General features: G+C 35.6%; 1 protein-coding gene across 3 annotated transcripts in view; it reads left to right on the top strand.

The window, feature by feature from the left end:
• LOC150108473 (PX domain-containing protein kinase-like protein) overlaps window positions 1-18,202 on the top strand; it is a 307,545-nt gene that overhangs the window by 205,190 nt on the left and 84,153 nt on the right. For all 3 annotated transcript variants that reach the window (XR_016548134.1, XM_090390804.1, XM_090390803.1), the window contains exon 13: window positions 11,266-11,352. Coding sequence is in view for 2 of the 3 variants with exons in the window: in XM_090390804.1 (XP_090246930.1) it covers window positions 11,266-11,352 (87 nt within the window). In the remaining variant the exon portion in view is untranslated. The remainder of the gene's footprint in view (window positions 1-11,265; window positions 11,353-18,202) is intronic.

Below are 18,202 nucleotides of genomic sequence, written 5' to 3'. Positions count from 1 at the left end.
TTTCAATTTGCTTGTTTTAAAGTGTACATAAAAAAACTACAATACATTGTGTCTGAGTTTTATAACCAGTGCATCAATGAAACTTCCTGCAGCTGATTGGGAGATATTTCATGAAAATCTGAATTGATTTTCATGAAATAGTATTTGCTGTAATAGACCACCTTAGGCATGTTTTTTTTATGCTTGTTCTTTATTTCAAAATATCAGGGCATTTTAGTAAAAAATATGGAAAAAAAGTATTCATGACCTTGCCTTTTTCAAGAAAATACATAGTTAAGTAAACACAATTGTGAATTATTCATCATCATCATCAAATTCCTGATATATACCCTCAAAGGGATGTACAGGATATGATAGTACTACATGAAAAATTTACATCATTACTAACTTCTTATCTACAATTTTCCTCCGAATCAGTCTTTTTCCTGCCAACCTGTCAGAGAACACTTGTTTTGCTAATCTTTCCTTTTCCATTCTGTTTAAGTGACCACACCACCTGAGATTAGCTCTGCTAATGCATTCATGGATACTGACAATATCAAGTTCTTTCCTAATATCCTCATTTTTAATATGATATTGCCATTGATGCCATCTGTTCATGCCCCTTAATCTTTCTCAGGACTCTCATATCTGTGGTCTCTAGTCTTGTTTCAAGTGTTTTACTTCTAACCAAGCTCTTGAATAAAAAATTAACTGAAATTAAAATGAAATATATATTTTCTAAAGTTTATTCAAAAACAAAACAAAAAAGCTTATAGACACAACTATGATTTGATTTTTAATAATTACAGTTAAAATATTAAATTATAACATTTAAATAAAGCATGTACAACATGTCTATATACACTCTGGAGGCTTCTTGACTGAGAGTGTCATGCATAGGTGACTACCGAACATTCTTGTGAATGTCTTTTTGAACTTTTTGTGCTACCACATGATTTATCTTGGTATTTCATATAAGGTGAGATTATAAATTGAAGATTTGTGCTCTATTTCTAATTGGAAGCAGAACTAATACGTGGTCTGTTCAATAAGTAATAAGACTAATTTTACTGTCGCGAAACCACTCATTACAATATTAATTTCTGTGGAATAAAGAAATGTTGCTGTCTGTATTAACAAAAGAGATTGATAGATGGCGTATACGGGCTGATGTGCCAGAGTGTCACGTGACTAAACGCAAGCTCGTCTTGCCATGCCTACGAGGCGTGACCAGTCTTCAAATGGAAGCGTCCTTGGAACAGTGTTATCGGATTAAATTTTGTGTGCGCTTGCAAAAATCGGCATCGGACACTTTTAACATGATACGCGAAGCTTTCCATGATGAAGCAATGTCGAGGGCAAGTGTTTTTCGCTGGCATAAAACTTTTAAGGAAGGAAGGCAAAATGTGGAAGATCTTGAACGTGAGGGAAGACCTTCAACGTCCATCACAGAGACGATGATCAACACAGCAGCGATTATCATCAAGCATGTCAAAAGGAAGCGTCCATTGCTGAAGAATGGCTTCTTATTGCACCACGATAATGCAAGGCCGCATATTGCTAGTTGTGTAGTGGCCGTTTTGCAGAAGAACAACACAGATATCCTACCACATCCTCCATACAGTCCTGATCTCGCACCGTGTGATTTCTGGCTGTTTCCTCAGCTCAAGAAACCACAAAGAGGCTGCCATTTCAAAAGCAACAAAGCATGTGTAAAAGCTGCAGAGGCGATTTTGAAAGAATTCTCAAAAAACGGACTTTCACATGTGTTTAAGAAGCAGACGCAACGTTGGGACAAATGCATCGTGTCTCATGGTAGTTACTTCGAAAAAGACCATGTAAATGATGACGATTAAAAGTAATCTTTTTCTGTATAAATATAGTCTTATTACTTATTGAACAGCCTACGTACATAAATATGCAGAAAGTGGATAAATTTTGATGGATCTTGAAAAAAATACAAAACGTTTATTTCTGTGTAATATTTATCTTATACCGAGCCATCTTGTATGTTTGGTGCTTTGCTCCAAAGTACATACTTATCACTAAGGGATGGCATCAAATTTCACTTGTTTAACTGGGTTTGGGGATGGGGAAGAGAATTCATCATCAAATTCCTGCCATGTACCCTCAAGGGGGGTGTACAGGATATAATAGTACTACATGAAAAATTTACATCATTACTGAATTCCTGTCTACAATTTTCCCCCAAATCAGTCTGTTACTTGTCAAGACTCCAACATTATCAGATCTTATATTTCTGTCGTCTAAGGAACTTTGTACTGTATCAATCCACCTATATCTTGGTCTTCCTCTGGGTCGTTTTCCTGCCAACCTGGCAGAGAACACATGTTTTGCTAATCTTTCTTCGCCCATTCTGTTTAAGTGACCGTACCACCTGAGATTAGCTCCGCTAACACACTCCTGGATGCTGACAGTGTCAAGTTCTTTCCTAATATCCTCGTTTTTAATATGATATTGCCATTGATGCCATATGTTCAGGCCTCTAATCTTTCTCAGGACTCTCATATCTGCGGTCTCTAGTCTTTGGTCAAGTGTTTTACTTCTGACCCAGCTCTCAGATCCATAAGTTTGAACTGGTTTGAACACTGTCTTGTATACAGCTATAGTGTTCCAACGAATTTCTCTCTTATTCCATATGAGGGGAATTGCATACATAAAATCAAGGTAATGCAGATATGGTAACCAGACAACCACTGAAAAGAAACAGTCAAGTAACATCTTCCTTTCCAAGTAAAGAAGAGGAGATCTATAAATTCAAGTGTATCAAAGATGTTATACATTACTTATTTTTTCACGGTATTAACAACACCACAAACACTTTTATCAACAAGGATGTTTTATTAACGCTAATATTTCGCTGATTTTCAAATCAGCATCATCAGAGCACAACACACATGTAAACGCGACAGTGAGGGAAACAATATAATTGCAGAAAGACAAAAGATCTAAAGTCCTATTTTTGGCGCCCTCTAACGAAAAAAAAAAAAAAAAAAAAAAAGCAGCAGTTATCCAGGAGTTTTTCTTAGGATAACCGTCTCCCAAATTTTTGGCAAATTAATGCAACCATATTTGTTAAGGTTGGGAGAATTCTTCAAAGCCATTGCTGACTCAAAAAATAGTCTTTCAGATCTATAACGACTCCTAAATAGCACATTCGTTTTTCTCCATCTAATCCTGTGTGAAGGAGTGTCCAAAGCGTGGTCTGCCAGTCCCGACTTGCCATAGTAATAGTAGCGAATGTATCTTTCATGTTCTTCCAGGCGGATGTTCACTGATCTTCCTGTTTGCCCATAATAGGCAAAGTCACAGTCACATGGAACTTCATACACTCCTGGGTGTGCTAAAGGGTGAAGTTTATCCTTTGGTGAGCGGATCAGAGTTGCCAGCTTGACATGAGGCTTGAAGGTGGTGCGAAGGCCATGTTTCACCAATACTTTGGCTATCTTTTCCGATGTACCTCTGATATAGGGAATAGAAATGGTCATGTTGTATTCTTGTGTATTAGGGGGGGGGGCAAAGTAATGGGCCTATGTAGTATTTTTTCTATTTTGTAGGGATTGTAGCCGTTGGCTAAGAACGTATGGCGCAGGTACTGGAGTTCAGTGGTCAGAGCTGTATCGTTAGAACAAATGGCTCTGGCTCTGTGTGTCAGTGTTTTTAAAATGCCGTACTGTTGGACTGGATGATGATGTGATTGTTTATGTAGGTATCTTCCTGTGTGTGTGGGCTTCCTGTAAATAGAAAAAGATAGTGATCCATCTGAAAGGCGGGTGACTAATGTGTCAAGAAATGGTAAACAGTTATTTGATTCTTTTTCTACTGTGAAGTGAATTTTGGGGTGTTGGCTGTTTAGGTAGGTGACAAAAGCATCCAAAGTGTCTTGTCCATGGGGCCAGATGGCAAACACATCATCTACATAGCGCAGCCACACTAGTGGCTTGTATGTAGCTGTGGTAAGTACTTTGTTTTCAAAGTGTTCCATGTAAAAATTTGCTAACGGGGGGGAGAGGGGGGAACCCATAGCAGTACCATTAATCTGTTTGTAGAATTCCCCCCGCCCCATGTAAAGTAACCTGCATTCATGGTAAATTGAAATAATTCAAAAATATCTGGGGGAAATTTAGACTTGATTAATTCAAGAGTGTCTATAAGTGGTACATTGGTAAATAGGGAGGTGACATCGAAACTAACCATTATGTCTGAATTTTTTAGGATTAGATTTTTAACCAGTGTTTTGAAATGGATAGAATTTTTTACAAAAGTAGAGGAGTTGCCAGTAAGAGGGGCAAGCGACTTCGCTAAATGCCGGGCCAGTGTATATGTGGGCCAGTTTATATGTTTTTTTTTTTTTTTTTTTTCGTTAGAGGGCGCCAAAAATAGGACTTTAGATCTTTTGTCTTTCTGCAATTATATTGTTTCACTCACTGTCGCGTTTACATGTGTGTTGTGCTCTGATGATGCTGATTTGAATATCAGCGAAATATTAGCGTTAATAAAACATCCTTGTTGATAAAAGTGTTTGTGGTGTTGTTAATACCGTGAAAAAATAAGTAATGAATAACCAGCAACGCCTAAGCTTATCAGTTAGATCAGAGATGTTATAATTGGTTTTTATGTGTGATAAAGTGGTATCATGACCCATTTCTGAATACATGGAAGAGTTTAATAACATGGATATAATCTTGTCATAATCTGCATTATTTAAAATGATTGTTAAATTTCCTTTGTCTGATATACATATGATTTCATCATTGTCACATAAACTTACTCATGTAATGACAGAAATTTACTATCTTTTTTCCAACACTGGCTGTTATATCAACTTTTCGAACATGTCTTGGAGTAATGGCATAACCAAAGTTATTGCTTGGAATGGAAAAATTCTATATAAGTAAGAATATAATTAGAAACATTTAATACCAATTTATTATAAATCAGAGTTGGTGTTTTTGTGACCTGTGTTGTATAAATTCTTAAATTAATTTTTTGGAACAGTATATTTAGAATCTTTTTCTTCTCTTGAGATCTTCAAATGCATATGATCTACAGTGTACCACATATTCATGGATGTTGAATTTGCCAGAATATAACATACACGATGTGCTTTTTTGTTCAGTGGAGAACAACTCAAGAATATAAAAAAATACCCACTTTCACAAAAATACAAATTCTCTAACCTCTAATAAATTTGTATTAAATTTTACTAACTGTATTCTTACTGATAAAGAAGCTTCAGTGGGGGTTTTATAAGTTTTGCATAAGTGGGGGTTATGTGGATAGTAGCAGATATATAAAGCAAGAACTGCAATAAAGGATAAAATAAAAGAAAAAGAAAACATCGTGGAGGGAATATAAAGAAAAAGGTGAACAGCATACTTATAAGCAGCACAAAGCGCAGGCAAGAAGCATAACTATTATGGTAAGAAAGGCCAAATCAGATTATGAGAGAAAATTAGCTAAGCAAGCCATAGTAAATCCAAGAGTTTTTTCACAGCAAGTAAGAGGAAAAATAATTATAGAAAGATGGCTGTAATTAGTGCTGATGATAGGAAGGTGACATGAGCAAAAGAAATAGTTGAGTTTGCTGAGTGATCACTTTACAAAGGTATGCCATCTAGGTGGAGATTTTGCAGGTTGCTGATGTGACAGACTGATGTCAGAATTGATGTAGATGAACAGAAGGTGCTCAGCATATGGAAAAATATCAATGTGAATACAGTGGGACTGGATGGCATATTGGCCTGTGTGCCATGCGAAAGTGCAAGAGAATTGACTGTGCCCATGATGAAGTCTCAACTCTGGCAATGCTGCAAGAGAGTAAGAAGAGGGTAAGAAAGTTCCATTACATAAAGGTGGCTCCAAGACAGAAGTAGCAAATTATAGACCACTTAATATCTCAGGACTGGTGGTTAAAGTATTAGAAAAGTTAAAAGTAAAATTCAGCTATCAATGGATAGGAATACAACACGCTGTGGTGGGAAGCATGACTTTGTAAAAGTCGTGTGTAGATTTTTACAAAAGTTCTGCTTTAGTAACTTACATTTTAAGGGAAATGGCTACACCATGATACTGCTAGGCTTTGCAAAGGCATGTGACAGAATACTGTATGGAAACTTTACATAAGTTGGAGCAAATGAGAATGGATATGAAGCTGGTTGCATGAATTTGGGGGGGGGGGGGGGGCTCACAGGCACCAGAGATTAGTATTTGGAGGAGTGGAATCTTGGAGAATGAGTGTGACTAGTAAAGTGCCTCAAGGCTCTGTACACTAGGGCAACCTACTTCTTAATTATGTATATTAATAATATAGGGAGTGATTTAATTGGGGATATTCATTTGTTTGCTGATAATGCAAAACTGGAGAGGGCAATAGTTAATAGAAGTGATACAGACATCCTGCTGAATGATTTAAATAAATTAGCATTGTGGACAAAGAATAAGATAAGAGCTGTCAATTTAATGTTGCAAAATGTAAGATTATTCACTTCAGGTTGATAAACTTACTCTGTATCACATTGATGGTACTGGATTGCAGGAAAATTATGCTACAGATTTGAGGATAATGGTGGACAGAGTTTGAAGTTCAGAGGACATATTGCAAAAGTGGCTCAAATGATTGCTTGGATGTTGAAAAATATACAAGTAAAGATAGGGAGGATTATCCCCATGTATAAGAAATGATACAGACATCCTGCTGAATGATTTAAATAAATTAGCATTGTGGACAAAGAATAAGATAATAGCTGTCAATTTAATGTTGCAAAGAGTAAGTTTATCAAAACAAAGTGCATAATCTTACATCTTGCATGGTACTGGCTTGCAGGAAAATGATGTTACAGATTTGGGGATAACGGTGGACAGAGTTTGAAGTTCAGAGGGCATATTGCAAAAGTTGCAAAAGTGGCTCAAATGATTGCTTGGATGTTGAAAAATATACAAGTAAAGATAGGGAGGATTATCCCTATTTATAAGGCTATAATTGGACCACATTTTGACTACTGTGATTTGGTCACCTGGGTTTCTTGAAAATCAGGAGGTGGTGGAGAGGATTCAGAGATGAGTGATCATATTGGTGACTGGTGTATAGAAAACTTCCTGTGAGGACAGCTTGAATGTGTGCAGTTGTGAAGTTTAGTTGATAGGCAGAAAAGAGGAACAAATAGAAACATGTCATTAAAGAGGTTCTGTAAGATTGACACAAAAGAAAGTTTTCAATACATGATGAATAAGAGAGAACTAGCGGTCATCCCACTAGTGGAAGTTGTGCAAGAGTGTGGTTAGTTAGGGTATGCAAATGAGATTTTTTGCTTTGAGAGAACATTTGAAATGGGCCAAGCCATGTCAACTGGACCCAAGACCAAAGGTGGTCAGTATTATTTACACACATGCCAATTTGTTCTACAAAGTGATACCAGACTTGCTATGATCAGGAGAGTACCAGGGACACATTTTCATCCATCTAATGTCTGTGAAAGAAATTCTTCAGATGAATAGTGTGATGGTTTGGACAGGCATCTCATTGGGTAAACACCTGTATGTGCTTCCTAGCAGAAATGTGAATGCTGCAACTTATAGAAACGAGGTCCAAGACCTCTATTTTCATCCATATGTGAGTGCAATAGTGGAGACATTTATCCTACAGGATGATAATACTTGTCCTCATCAAGCAAGATCTAATGGACCAATATTTTCATGAAGAGACTGTATGGACTGGCCAGCCAGACCTCCTGACCTTAATCATGTTGAGCATGTCTTGGATGCTCTAGATGTGTTGCTCCTCACAACTTAGCCTCCCCAAACCTTGAGAAATTGGGAGAGATTTGCAGGAGCAATGGGTTGTTATTACCAACTGAGCTCCTGGACACCATTATAAATAGTATGAAATGTTGTGACCAACATATTGCTGTCAGGGTTCCACATTTCTTATTGAGGCACTTTGACATCTTGTTTTTGACCATTGTCTTATTTTTTTTTTTTTTTACAATTTTTATAGGTGTTTCTTTCACATTTCATATCATATTGCTTTTCACCAAATTGCATTAAACCTCATCATACAGTTTTTGAGTAATTGAGATTTTTCTCTTGTTCCTTAATTTATGGAAACTAGTGTAGTATAGTATAATAATAATTATTTGTAAAGGTTAGCATAAATCTCCCATGATGAGTCTTCTGACATATAATAACCCTGATGATACATATCAGACTTCAAAATTGGATATCCACTTGTCCCTTTTTGGGTTGGAAGGATAAAGCAACAGGGTTTCTACATTAATTCTATGTTACCATAATACTGTGTCTGAATTTATTATTATCATTAAGAGAGATCTCCAGGAAGTCAGGAACTCATCGAGGGAGGCCACATACTGCATATACCAGCTATCATACTTATTCTTGAATTTATTCACACTGCTTGCACCCACAACATCCAATGGCAATCCATTCCAATCACACACCACTCTGCGAGAGAAAAATTAGCCCTCACCCCCCTTCTTAGCGGCATTCATTCTCAGCTTTCAAGGATGCCTGCTTGTCCTTTTCCCCATCCTCCATAAATTGAAAAATTCCATCAGTTGAAATCACCCTTTCAGAAGTTTGTAAGTCTCAGTCATATCACCCCTCTTTCTCCTGTTTGCTAGTGTCTGCAGTCTATAAATCCTCAATTTAATTGCACTTTTTTTGCAATTAAATTTAATAATATATATCATTAAAATTAAGCTCATACTTAAGCATATAGATAAGTGGATGCTTCAGAATATAGAGTAAAACAGTAAAATGTTTTTTGTTTGTTTTTAATTAACAACTACCATCCATCCATATGGATGAAATATATCAACCATTTTATATTTTGTAATCATAGTATTTCAGTGGTATTAGTAATTTCAATTCAGACTTTGCATCCATATTTTTATTAACATGAACATATCATTGTCAGTATAGTGATTAAAGGATAGACTGCTGAGGTTCATTAGATTCCTCTTGGGACATCCTGTGTAAAAATAAGGTGTGTGTGTGTGTGATGATGAATGGCACATGTCTAACTTTTTTAGCACTTAGACATGGAGTTTTGATTGTGTTTAACTAATGCCAAAGGAAAGTTCATTTGCTCAAATCATATTTTTGATTTATTATTCTTTATCAGATTAATTTCTTCATTTTTAATCTGTCCTGTTTTTATAACTATAATATTTAAGTATTGATGTTCTCTCTGTAAGAAAATATGTATAGAATTATATTTTCTATAAAATGTATTTCTGGGAGATGAATATAGTATGATTTAAAAAAAAAAAAGCTTCATATGCCTTTGAAGTAAATTTATTGACTAAATTCTCACAAACTGCTCAGAAATATACAGCATGCCACACAAAAGCTATGGTTGATATCAATTTCATCTTTGTGGTTTCACCCAATGAAGCCACTTACCAGAAGGATATATTGATTGAACATTACATCTGTTTCCAAATTAATCTCTCCACTATTGCGAGCATGTTTTCCCATTATCAGTGTCCCCTAATACAGCACTTCCCAAACTGTGGGCTGTGGCCTCCTTGGGGGCCCGTGAAATAATGAAAACAAATTTAAAATATTGTAAGACTAAGTAGATTTTTTTATCTTAAAAGAAATGTATTTAATTTTTATTTATTTTTTATATTTTAATGAAAAAAAATCACACATTGGTGTGGGCTCACAAATTTTGCTTCCTGCATATTTCAGCACTTAATGAATATTAGTAAATATATGCTTATTCATATAAGTTTCATTTCAAAGCAGAAATCTAAGAATTGCAGTTTCAAATATTTAAGTATAGCAGTATTGAAACACATCCATCACATTAAATTGTTATTAAACTTTTATGTTTTTAATTCTCTTTATTACTAATCGTTTTACATTTCATTTGTTGTACTGCAAATGTACAATAACAATATCTATATAAAAATATGAGATAATGTGCCATGTCAAATGTTTATGTAATATGCTAAAAATATAATATTTGCATTTCATTTTTGCAATATTCGCTGTGTATATTTTTTATAGAATATAAATATAATAATATGTCTATATTACAGTTTTTTTTTTCATGGGGGGAGCCGTGAAATATTTTAATTTTTCAAAATGGGGTCCCAGACATCCAGAAGTTTGGGAAGCACTGCCCTACTAATCATTTTATGTTATGTAGTATGGTTTTTATGCATTTGATGCCCATAATAAAATAAATAATAATAATAATAAAGTCTTGATTCCCTGATAAAGGTTTTCTCATAACTTTCAATTTAAAATCAATCATAAACATTTTGTGAAAGGGTAAATTATAATTTATATTTTTATTTTCTTTTTTAGTTTGTCTCTGCAAGCTTTGCTTACTCTCATTACACAGTTATAGTTGGTATAAATCCTTAAAATGTTATGTAATCATTGCTCGATTTATTTGTAATGCATTTTAGTTATTCAATTACTAAAAACATTCCCTATATGTTATTTAAACTAATTAGAGTCCTGTCTTTCTTATGATTTCAGGACTTGAAGTTATCCATATTCTAGCTATTTCAGCAACTGTGCATATCCTCCTGTTACATGTGAGTGTGTTTACTGGCTATCATTGCCTGTGAGATTGCATTGAGTTTCACTTCTGTTTTCATTTTCTAGATAATATCAAGCTTTGACCTTTAGAGGTGCCTGCCCCTTAAAAATTATCTTAACCTTTCAGTAATTATAGAAAATATGTTAAAAATATATGCTCATCTCGTTCCTTTTTATAGTCAGCTTTCACAATAGCAAACAATGCTAGAGCACATCTCCTCTTCAACTAGCAGGCTGCAGGTTTAAATCCTATTTTGGCATGGATTTTTGCAATTGTTTTTATGTGGGAGATGATTGATAAATTTTATTGCCTTGTGTGAGACCACTGTTTCACTTATTTGGAGGTCTGAAGTTGCTTGAAAAAGTTCTATGTTTGGTCTCCTTAGCTGGGCTATGTGATAGTTCTGTAAGCAAACTCTCAAGCACATATATATAATTGTTATTCTCAAAATTTTTGTGATGCTTGAAAATTCAAGCATCTTTTGATTACTTTAATATGATATAAAATTTTTTATATGAATCTTGTATGCCATTGCCACTAATTAGAAATTATGTATATTGTATTACATAGAAAATAACTTTGTAAATATTAAAATAAATTGTTTTCTCTTGAACCATGCCAAACATTTCCTAAATTGTACTGAATTGTTTTCCTTTTGCAAATCTAAATATTAATTCTTTTAGATAAGACATAGCAAAAGGCTATCTAAAGCTTATGCTCATTTAACTTCTGAGGAAGAAAGGAAAAAACGGCAAAATGAATGGAAAAGGGTAAGGAAACCAGTTCATTTTTTACCTACTATATAATAGACAAGGAATTACATTATGTTCCTGCAACTTGCTACAATTTTCTATATGCATCTCCTTTATCCAAGATATTTGTCACCTTGTTATAGTATATAAGTAAGTTAGTAAAACATTATCTACTCTTTAACAAACCCATGCTGATAACCACAGAGAATACTGCTGTTATCATCCCATTTCTGTATCCTACTTCTCACCAATCTCTAGTAACTTCACCACAATTCCAGATATACAGATTGAATTATAATTTGTAGCCACATCTTTATCACCACCTTTATGTAATGGAACAATTTTGCCTTCTTTCCACCCCCCCCTCCCCCTTGGTGGTGACTGTGCTGTTGTAAGACTTGTTAAACAGGCATGCCAATGCTAGTGCCAATTCCCTGGAACATTCCCTTAAGATTTGTGGTGATATGTCATCAAATCCTATTGCCTTATTGATATCAAGTTTATTTCTTCAAATACCTCCTGCTTACTCACAATTAAGCCATCCTCTCCTTTGTCCCCTTAAGTTTTTCATGATTCATTAAGCATCTAAATTTCTACACTTAAGTTTTTCTTTTCACCCTGATAAAGATGAAATCCTCTTATAAACTGACCACTGAATTCCTCAACAATGTCTTCTGTAGCAGTTACCATTCTACTATTTTCATCTATTAACATCTTACCATAATCATTCTTCCTTCTATTTGCTAATTTCTGCTCATACTGCATTTTTCAGCAGCACATGACTGAATTTCATCATCATCACATCATCACCTCAAGGGGTGTACGGGCTATGATAGTACTACATCAAAATGTTACATTATTACTAACTTCCTATCTACAATTTTCCTCTAAATCAGTCTGTTAAATGTCAAAACTCTAATATTATCAAGTCTTATATTTCTGTTTTCTAAGGCACTTTTTACTGTATCAATCCAACCTATATCTTGGTCTTCCTCTGGGTATTTTTCCTGCCAACCTGGCAGAGAACACTTGTTTTGCTAATCTTTCCTCTCCCATTCTGTTTAAGTGACCCTGAGATTAACTCTGCTAACTCATTCCTGGATGCTGACAATGTCAAGTTCTTTCCTAATATCCTCGTTTTTAATATGATAATGCCATTGATTCCATCTGTTCATGCCCCTAATCTTTCTCAGGACTCTCATTCATATCTGCGGTCTCTAGTCTTTGCTCAAGTGTTTTGCTTCTAACCCAGCTCTCAGATCCATAAGTTAAAATTAGTTTAAACTCTGTCTTGTATACAGCCAATTTAGTGTTTTTTGACTAATTTCTCTCTTATTCCATATAAATTTATTCAGTTGACTTCCTACCATACCAGCTTTGTTGATTCTGTTGTCTATTTCCATATTTAACTTACCATCCTCACTAAAAATTGTGCCTAAGTAACTGAAATGTTTTACTTTGTTCTATAGGTTCTCCATTCACAATGCAGTTGATATTTTCAATGCTTCTTGCCTATTTTCATTGTCTTTGTGTTTTTAATGCTGACCGTCATAAAATATCTATTACAACAGTTATTCAATTTAGTTTGGGAATCTTAAGGGTCAAAGCTGTATAACTGAGAGGAGACACCTCCACATAGCCTTTAAAGGAATGCGGAGAACCGACCAGGGCTTCTGACCTAATGTCCAATCGTCACCTTCTCATGGTGCACCCTGTTGGGTATCTACTTGGATACTGAACAAACGAGGATGGGCTGGCAGTGTGGGATTTAGCCACCAAATTGTATTCTTATTGGTTATTTTTAATGCTGACCTTCATAAAATATCTATTACAACAGTTATTCAATTTAGTTTGGGAATCTTAAAGGTCAAAGCTGTATAACTGAGAGGAGACCTCCACATAGCCTTTAAAGGAATGCAGAGAATTGACCAGGGCTTCAGACCTAATGTCCAATCCTCACCTTCTCATGGTGCACCCTGTTGGGTATCTACTTGGATACTGAACGAACGAGGATGGGCTGGCAATTTGGGATTTAGCCAACCAAATTGTATTCTTATTGGTTAAACCAAAATAAAAAATGATGGTACGACATGACAAAATATCATGCCAGCTGGGGTGTCACCCGGTTAAACAAGGTCCCCGTTGTTTTTGCCAGGGAACCAGGTCGAACAGCGAAAAATCAGCTACTGGAACAAATCTGAAAACAAACCCCCAACTCAACATCACTAGAGTTAAACATCGGTACTATCAACATAAGAAGCCTGAATGGCAAAGAAATGGAGCTAGCTGAGGAATTAGATAAGTACCAGATCGACATAATAGGGGTGACTGAAACAAAAATGACAAAAACTGGTGAGATCTTTCTGAGCAATAAATACAAAATGTTATATTCGGGCAATGGCAATCAAGGAAAAAGAAGGAGTAGCCATAGTATTCAACACAAAATACGAGGCTAATCTTCTTGAATGGCAGTCAGTCTCAAGTAGAGTAATGTGGGCAAATATGAGAATGGGAAACTGGACAATGACACTTATTTCTGCTGATGGTCCCACAGAAGGTTCTACTAAGGTAGAAGTGGAAAAATTTTTTGAGCCTTTAGAAAAAGCAACTGACACAATGAAAAAGGAAAAGTTGGTCCTTGTTGTGGATCTAAATAGCAGAGTAGGAAATGATTGTGAGACATACAAAAATATTTTGTGAAAATTTGGAGAAAAGAGCAAAGCTAATAATAATGGCAAATATCTGTTGGATTTCTGCTCAGGACATGGACTGGTTATTACTAACACCATGATCGAACATAAAAATGTGCACAAATTCACATGGAGAGAAGAGGCAAGGAACAAGAAAAGTCTCATTGACTATGTTATTGTTGATAGTGATGTTTTCTCCCTGGTGCAGGACACCAGAGTGTACAGAGGATTTGAAATTGGAAGTGATCACTATTTAGTCTTGAGCAGGATAAAATTGAATTTCATATTGAAAAGAATAATATGTAAGAAAGTTTTATTAAAGCGAATAAAAGTTGACCAGCTCGCAGATGTGAACTGTAGACTAGAATACACAAAGATTATTGAAGAAAAAATGAAAGAGTTTGAGAACAGGAATCAAACCTTGGAGATTCGGTGGCAAACTCTAAAGAAAACATTGATTGATTCTGCCAGAGAGGCATGTGGTGAGGTTGTCTGCAAGGATAAAAAAATCAGAACTCCCTGGTGAACACAGGAAGTTACAGATGCAATGAAGGAAACGAAGAAAGCATACCAAAATTTCCTGTCAAATAAGTCGGCTTGTGTTCTTAGAGAATACAGAGACAAATGCAAGAATGCTAAACACTGTGTAAAACTAGCTAAACAAAAGTCACGGGAGGACTTGGCAAGAATATAGAAAATAAATATCAAGAAGGTGGCAAAATATTCTGGAGGTTGTTGAAGAAGCTTAGGAATGGATACTGTAAAAGGAGTTAGAGATGATAAAGGTGACATGAAAACGGGAGAAAAAAGATATCCTTGAAGTATGGAGTAATTACTTTGAAAAGCTGCAAAATGAAACAAGCAGTGATGACAGTACAGTGGTAAAAAAACACTGACAAGGCATGCAGTCAGGAATACATATCCATACTTGAAGTAGAAAAAGCCATCAAAGGCTTGAAATGTGGAAAGGCAGCAGGAGTAAATGATATTCGACCAGAAATGCTGAAGTATGGTGGTATAAGAGTCTTACAGTATCTGCACTGCATAGTTCAGAAAGCCTGGACAGAGGGACGAATTCCCGATGATTGGAGTAGAGCTCTCATAGTACCCACATATAAAAAGGGAAATAAAACTGAATGTATGAATTACAGAGGTATTTCCCTACTGAGTGTTCCTGGCAAGATCTATGCAAGTATACTTGAGAAACGGTTGAGAAGAATTGTGGAAGAAAAGCTTGGTGAAGAACAAGCTGGATTCAGACCAAATAGAGGCCGTCAGGATCAGATCTTCACTTTACGACAAATAGTCGAGAAAGCATGGGAATATAACAAAGATCTGTATTTAAGTTTTGTCGATCTGGAAAAAGCATATGACAAGGTGCCAAGAGAGAAGCTATTCAATACACTACAGTTATATGGTGTGAATGGGGCATTATATCAAGCAATACTTAGTCTTTATTTGAGGTGTAAGTCAGCAGTTAGAATTGAAGGAAGTACAGGAAGATGGTTTAATGTTAAATCTGGTGTGAGACAAGGATGTACATTATCCCCTCTGTTATTCATTATTTATATGGATCACATTATGAAGGAAAGTGGTATTAAACATGATATCAGAATTGGAGATGTTAATGTCAGCTATTTGCTTTATGTGGATGATGTTGTACTTCTAAATAAATCCGCTACAACTCTGCAAGATTCTATGACTAAATTGTGAATAGCTGTTGTAATAGATATGGTATGAAGGTCAGCAATAAAAAGACAAAGACAATGAAAATAGGCAGTATCATTGAAAATGTCACCTGTGTTGTGAATGGAGAACTTGTGGAACAAGTGAAACATTTCAGCTACTTAGGCACGATTTTTACTGAAGGTGGTAAATTAAATATAGAAATAGACAACAGAATCAGCAAAGCTGTTATGGTTGGAGGTCATCATCATCATCATCAAATTCCTGCTATGCCCTCAAGGGGTGTACAGGATATGATAGTACTACATGAAAAAAATTACATCATTATTAATTTCCTATCTACAATTTTCCTCCAAATCAGTCTGTTACTTGTCAAGACTCCAACATTATCAGATCTTATATTTCTAACGTCTAAGGCACTTTGTACCGTATCAATCCAGCTATATCTTGGTCTTCCTTTGGGTTGTTTTCCTGCCAACCTAGCAGAGAACACTTGTTTTGCTAATCTTTCCTCGCCCATTCTGTTTAAGTGACCATACCATCTGAGATTAGCTCTGCTAACGCATTCCTGGATGCTGACAATGTCCAGTTCTTTCCTAATATCCTCATTTTTAATATGATATTGCCATTGATGCCATCTGTTCACGCCTATAATCTTTCTCAGGACTCTCATATCTGTGGTCTCTAGTCTTTGGTCAAGTGTTTTACTTCTGACTCAGATCCATAAGTTAAAACTGGTTTGAACACTGTCTTGTATACAGCTAATTTCTCTCTTATTCCATATGAATTTATTCAGTTGACTTCCCACCATACCAGCTTTGCTGATTCTGTTGTCTATTTCTATATTTAATTTACCATCTTCAGTAAAAATCGTGCCTAAATAGCTGAAATGTTTTACTTGTTCCACAGGTTCTCCATTCACAACACAGTTGACATTTTCAATGATTCTGCCTATTTTCATTGTCTTTGTCTTTTTATTGCTGACCTTCATACCATATCTATTACAACAGCTATTCAATTTAGTCAGAGAATCTTGCAGACTTGTGGTTGGAAGTCAATTGAATAAATTCATATGGAATAAGAGAGAAATTAGTCGGAACACTAAATTAACTGTATACAAGACGGTGTTCAAACCAGTTTTAACTTCTGGATCTGAGAGCTGGGTCAGAAGTAAAACACTTGATCAAAGACTAGAGACCGCAGATATGAGAGTCCTGAGAAAGATTATAGGCGTGAAGAGATGGCATCAATGCCAATATCATATTAAAAACGAGGATATTAGGAAAGAACTTGACATTTTCAACATCCAGGAATGCGTTTGCAGAGCTATTCTCAGGTGGTATGGTCACTTAAACAGAATGGGTGAAGAAAGATTAGCAAAGCAAGTGTTCTCTGCCAGGTTGGCATCAGAACGACCCAGAGGAAGACCAAGATATAGGTGGGTTGATACGGTACAAAGTGCCTTAGACGATAGAAATATAAGATCTGATAATGTTGGAGTCTTGACAAGTAACAGACTGATTTGGAGGAAAATTGTAGATAGGAAGTTAGTAATGATGTAATTTTTTTCATGTAGTACTATCATATCCTGTACACCCCTTGAGGGTACATGGCAGGAATTTGATGATGATGATGATGAATCTTGCAGACTTGTAGCAGATTTATTTAGATGTATAACCTCAACTGCATAAAGCAGAGAGCTGAGATTAACATCTCCAATTTTGATATCAGGTTTAATACCACTTTCTTTCATAATGTGATCCATATAGATAACGAATAAGAGAGGGGAATAATGTACATCCTTGTCTGACACCAGATTTAACATTAAACCATCTTCCTTTACTTCCTTCAATTCTAACTACTGACTTACAACTCAAATAAAGACTAAGTATTGCTTGATATAATGCTCCATTAACACTATATAACTGTAGCATTTGAAATAGCTTCTGTCTTGGCACCTTGTCATATGCCTTTTCCAGATCTATAAAACTTAAATACAGATGATCTTTGTTATATTCCCATGATTTCTCAACTATCTGCCGTAAAATGAAAATCTGATCCTGACAGCCTCAATTTGGTCTGAATCTAGTTTGTTCTTCACCAGATTTCTCTTCCACAATCCTTTTCAACCGTTTCTCAAGTATACTTGCATATATCTTACCAGGAACCCTCATTAATGAAATGCGTCTGTAAAAAGGTGTTTTATTTTCCTTTTTATAGATGAGTATTATGAGAGCTCTACTCCAATCATCTGGAATTCATCCCTCTGCCCCAGTCCTTATGAACTATGCAGTGCAGCTACTTTGCGACTTTTATACCTCCATACTTGAGCATTTCTGGTCGAATATCATCTACTCCTGCTGCCGTATCACATTTTATGCTTTTGAGGACTTTTTCTATTTCAAGTATGGATATTACTTCCTAACTGCATGCCTGGTCATTGTTTTTTACCACTGTGCTGTCATTACTGCTTGTTTATAGTTTATTTTGCA

This window comes from Typopeltis vanoorti, chromosome 3 (assembly GCF_054136105.1).
Source record: "Typopeltis vanoorti isolate ZY-2024b chromosome 3, IOZ_Tvanoo_1.0, whole genome shotgun sequence".
Classification (NCBI taxonomy): domain Eukaryota; kingdom Metazoa; phylum Arthropoda; class Arachnida; order Uropygi; family Thelyphonidae; genus Typopeltis; species Typopeltis vanoorti.
This window is presented reverse-complemented; position numbering and strand designations above follow the sequence as displayed.